The sequence below is a fragment of the Atta cephalotes genome (assembly GCF_000143395.1).
Source record: "Atta cephalotes unplaced genomic scaffold scaffold00004, whole genome shotgun sequence".
Taxonomy (NCBI): Eukaryota; Metazoa; Arthropoda; class Insecta; order Hymenoptera; family Formicidae; genus Atta; species Atta cephalotes.
Genome location: NW_012130068.1, coordinates 2023922 through 2029472, shown reverse-complemented (window position 1 = coordinate 2029472; position 5551 = coordinate 2023922). Strand labels below are relative to the sequence as shown.

Below are 5551 nucleotides of genomic sequence, written 5' to 3'. Positions count from 1 at the left end.
TTATTATTATTATATTATATTATTATTATTATTATTATTATTATTATTATTATTATTATTATTATTATTATTATTATTATTATTATTATCATCATTATAATTCTAGCAACAATAGATGTGTAATCCTAAAATCTGCAATTCGACAAAGCAGAATAAAAATACTATACTTCCACGGTGTTGATATTTTCTTGCTCGAGAGAAAGAAACACGTTTACAATATTATTGTTTGTGGAAGAATTAATCGAGAACCTTCCGCTTTTGTTACTGCTCAAAAATTCTTCATGAAAGAAAGATCTGTTTGTTTGATAACATAACCGTTCTAATCAGCGGATGACGTCTCGAGCGAGATAATCGTGATACAGTCGTATCGGTATAGTATATGTAATATACAGCTCATTTTATACATAGTTACATCGTGTAAACATCTATCTTGAAGTTTCGTCGCGTTCATAAATTATGCATCAACAATATCAACATTCGCATGTACCATTGACACTCATTTTATGTGTAATGGGCTTTCTATAATAAATTTCCTAAGCTTTAAATAAAGCTAATTCCTAAGCTTCCTAAAGCTAATCTTAAGCCATAAAAAAATATAAAATAATTACATGATGTAAAATTCCAAAATATCAAAGTTATATCTACTAGATGTACTTAAATATATCTAAAATATTTCTAGAGGTATATTTAAATAAATACTATTATTAAGTCAAATTCTAGCGTTGATTGACATTCTTCTAATTCTATATCTAATTTTCCGTGCAATCTGGATCTTTTTTGGTATAGGATTTAGAAATTTTCAAATTTCTCTAAAATAAAGTAGTTCGACTCCTTGCTAAGATATACATTTTTAAACAAATTTCGACTTTTCCTTATTTTTGTTTAAATTTCAATTTTTTAAATAAAAGTTTTATCATTTGAATTAAAAAATTTAGTAATGTAATAGAGATGTTAAAAAATAATTTTGATTTTTTAAAACAATAAAAAAATTTGAATTGAATAAAAAGATTCCAATTGTAAATAAAGAATTAAACTTTTATTAAAATTATATTTTAATATTTGAGTTAAAAAAATCTGGTAATTTAATAGACATATTGAAAAATGATCCTGAATTTTTTTAAAGTATAGAACAGTAAAAAAACTTGGGTTGAACAAAAGGACTCAGATTACAAGATTAAACATTAATTGCAAAAATATTAATTAAAACTGCAAGGCGAATAAATATAATCTAATTAATTTGCCAGTATCATACTTGTAAATAAAATAAATTTCTATTATTCATATTAAGTGTATACATATATATTCTTATTATATTTAATTAAATTATATTTAATCAACTTACTAGCTTTATATTCTATTATTTATAAATTACAAATAATATTTTTTTCTTATTCTACTTGAGAAAATTTTACTCCAAAATATTTCCGCCATTCTATAATTATCAGGCACCGCCGCATACAGCAAAATGTAGTAAAAAAAAAGAAGCATACTGTGAACGGCATCCTGCAGAAGGCATCAACGACTCGAGAAGATCCACAAGCTAAGAATCGTCCTTGAATCGTGAACGATGCACAACGAAAGATATGTTTACCGATAAAGCATGTTAACTTTTTCCATTCTCCGAATAAATCGAGACCCGATTTTTACATCAAACTTTTTACGATACGCGACCGATCTTTCCGACGTGTCACGACGCGTCGTGATTCGCGGCTCTGACCTCGGCTTGTTTTGTCTGGCGTCAAATAAACGAAAGCCGCCATTATCAGAGCTCATTTTTCATGTGATGCTGGCGATGCCCGCTCGGCGGATCCGCGACTTTATTGGTGAGGCGAATCGCGAGAACGGTAAGACGGTTATACTTACAGTTGTATCCCTGCATCAAATTGCCGTGTGACATTTTCGCATCGATCGTTCGTGAATCGGTCCCTGGCCGGCTCCTGCCCCCCTCAATGTCATCTGCATTGACCTCCACCGGATAATTCCAGGAATCGAGCAAAAGCACGCTACACGAGCGCCTTCTGACGAACGATCCGAGTTCTAACAAGTCTCGGCAAGAGCGTGTCCTTTATTATCTGTTTCCATCTCAAGCTCTTCACAAGAGGAATTCGTCGAAATGCAGCTCATTGATTCTTTTGCTCTCATCTTTTGCGAACACGAAGAATCGTGCTATTTAATGTTTCAATAAAAAGGTACGTTTTTTTAATATAACAAATATAAAATTAATATGTTAAATTAACCCATCATCTCTTAGCTAAATCTGAGTCTTTTAACTTCAATGTAAAAATCTTTAATAAAAATTGAAATTTGTTAAAAAAACGTTTAAATTAATAATAAAGGAACTGGACTCCGCTTTCCTTTATTTTCGAAAAATTTCGTTTATATCAAAAAAGATTTAAATTGCAAACAGAGGATTAAATATATAAAAAAATTACATATATAATAAAAACAATATTAAGTCGACAAATAATCGACGCACGCTTAGCTTGAACTGGAAATTATAAGAATAAATTCGCAAGAAATATTAGTTGCTTTATTTACAAGTGAAACTGAGTCTGAAGTGAGTTGAGTATTTCATACTCAGATTAATGATGTCATTATTTGTTTTGGTAAAAGTTATCATATGACAGATTCATAACTTTTTAAAGTGAGTTTACGAGACTCATTAAAGCACATGGTTTCGATGTGTAGATTATAAGCAAAAATCAATTAAATCTCATTTATCAGAAAAAGGAATGCGTATTCAACTGAATTATGATGTCACAAGTGAGAATTATGTCTGAGAATCTATGTAAATAAAAACTGCTAACTGTTAGGCATGAAGAACCACTTTGAAATAGCATTTCATTCATGTATATATAAAAATTCATGTATATATGAAAAGACAAGTTCTTGAAATATTTATATAGATGGAAATTCTAGAATTCTAATTCGATTCGACCGTAAAAAAGCGAAAAATTCGTTGATTTAATAGGAAGCACATTGAATTATTTAGGTTAGTATTCATATAGTTTATATATTCAGATCTTATATTTAAAACCATCTTAATCGTTTAGTCTTGAGATGAACCAATCCAAGAGCCGCATTAGCGTCTTAAAATATTACTTAAGACAGTCTTGAAATAAGAACCAACTATGGTCGATATTCATAGTCAATTCTTATATTCAAGATCGTCTTAAGTTCAGTCTTAAGATGTCACGAACCAATCAGAGAGCCGCATTAGCATCTTAAGACAGGTCTTTACTTAAGACGGTCTTGAAATAAGAATCGATTATGAATACTGATCTTAGTGCCTGTTTTAAGATTTTTAAGTTTCTTTTAAATGCCGAATTTTTATTTCTATTGTTCTCTTTCTCTTTCTCTTTCCGCGAACAAACGAGATATTTGAATGTATATAACTAACATTAATATGCCGAGAAACATCTGTACTCTATTCGATCAGCGACGAACTAACGGAAACCATCTCGGGGACCGAAGAACTACTTCTCCCTGTTTTCGGAATTCCAGTCAGGTATGTCGGCAGCGGTGCTTTCCATCTACCAACATGGACTCCCGCCATACTTGTCCGACTCAATTATGACTTGCTACTTCTTGTTAGCCGCTGTTTAAGTTACTCTGGTCTTCCTTCCTACCTGCCTTGCCTGTCTACGTCCTTATTCGAGTCAGCCAAGTCACCTGTCAGTCTTCTCTCTCGCGGACGCTGAGACACGCAATTTTTTCATACAGAAGTCTTCTTCTGCAGAAAGAAGCATTTAAAGTGTGACAGATTGAATATTTTAGAAAATTCTAATTTCAAATGAAAATATTTGCAGCAAGAAAGCTGTAAGGTTTTAATAAAAAGATATTTAATCGCGTATATTTTTATCTATAACAAAATACTCTTGTGAATCAAATAGATGGTTCATTTTTCTATGTTTAATATCAACGACATTGCTTTACCTGTTGCTCATAGACACATTTACATAGTTATACTTGCATAAAAATTTTGGCTTCCTTTTTATTCTTATTTAAATTCGATTGCAAAAAGATTTACAATTTTATACGATGTATTATTTGGTGAAAACATATTATGCTTACAATTGGTTCCACGCAGTGGAAAAGAAGTACTCGCGAACTACGCGCGAGTCGATACCGATGTTTGCCAGCTACTTGCAAACTGTTGAGGAAGTGACGGCAGTTCTCACTGGGTGTTCTTACTGCGAAACTTGGATGCTGCATAGGCGGAACAAAGCGTGCTTCTCACTCGATAGCGATGATATTACGAACCAGGAGGAGAGAAGCTCTCGGGTGACGTCAGAAATTATATACATGTCTTCCGGAGTAAACAAATTTTAATGTACAAAATTCTGTACAAAATGTACTAAATTATTAAATTCAGGTTCAGAACGGTGGATAGTTGAATTTATTAAAGAATATCAGGAAGGAGCATAAAGAGAAAAAATTGGCCGCTATTCAGTTCTTGTATTTAAGACTCTTAATTTTCCATCGGATTTCTCAATGCTTTATTAAAGTCGATTATTTTTATTTGTAAACTCTAGTAGATGAATCTCTAATAAAAAATAAGTAAAATACAATCTAACTTTGATGATAATAAAAACTTGTTAAAGCTTTCACAAGTATGTAACAAGAAGTTTCTAGATTTTTATACAATCCGGAACAATATAAAAATTTGCACTAAAATTTGAAGTTGCTAATGAAGGGCGAAAATTTCACGTTGCTCTATAGAGGGTTAATTACAATCTTGAGGTGTCATATATATATTATATTAGCATCTACAGATTCTAAACTGGAGATCGAATTCCAACGGGATAAGATGGTTTTAAAATAAGAACCGATTATGTATCGGTCATTGTTTTTAGTATTACAAATGTGGCATGATAAAAGTGAATGCGATTATTGATACTCAATATCTACTCAAATCAAATATGATACATCATATGTCGTTCTTTAACACTTACTTCTTCTTTCGAAAGTAAACTAAAATAATCAGTTGCTGTTTGTATAATTTTTTTTTAATCAAAACGTTTTATATGCAATAATATACTGCTATTCTTGTATTTTCGGTAACATTATATATGTCATAAAAATAATTCAATACTAATAAATAACATAAACCCAGCAGTATTGCATTATATGCTTCTTCTTGGTATTCTTTATTCAATACTGGTTATTTAAGTTTGGTACGAACACGAATTCTCGAAATCGATTACAGTTCAATGTGCGAGTGGCTTAATTCCTCTTTTCAAAAAACGACGAAGTGCAACTAAACTTGATTTTAGCAATAACTTTTTAGTTAACAATGTAACAACTTTAGAATACATTTTTATAAGTTCTTGGAAAAATGCGTCAAATGCGATTGTTGCATTGAAAAGCTTTCGATTTCAAATAGGATTTACTTGAAGAATGTAGCTTTTGCTGTTTAAAAAGAATCTTAATTTAAAGTTTTACTTTTGTGCAAGATGTACCTCGTATTTTCAGATAAGGCAACATTATGCGGGATTATATGTTTTTTTTCTTCTGTACGTCAAACCCTCGCGGACTCTCTCTCTCTCTC

The 5551-nt window shown here is 31.1% G+C and overlaps 1 protein-coding gene across 1 annotated transcript in view; it reads right to left on the bottom strand.

Moving 5' to 3' along the window:
- LOC105626124 overlaps positions 1–1879 on the bottom strand; it is a 14451-nt gene extending 12572 nt beyond the window's left edge. Inside the window, 1 exon segment of the mRNA XM_012207436.1 lies at positions 1864–1879. Coding sequence (XP_012062826.1) covers positions 1864–1879 — 16 coding nt within the window.
- Positions 1880–5551: the final 3672 nt, after the last annotated feature.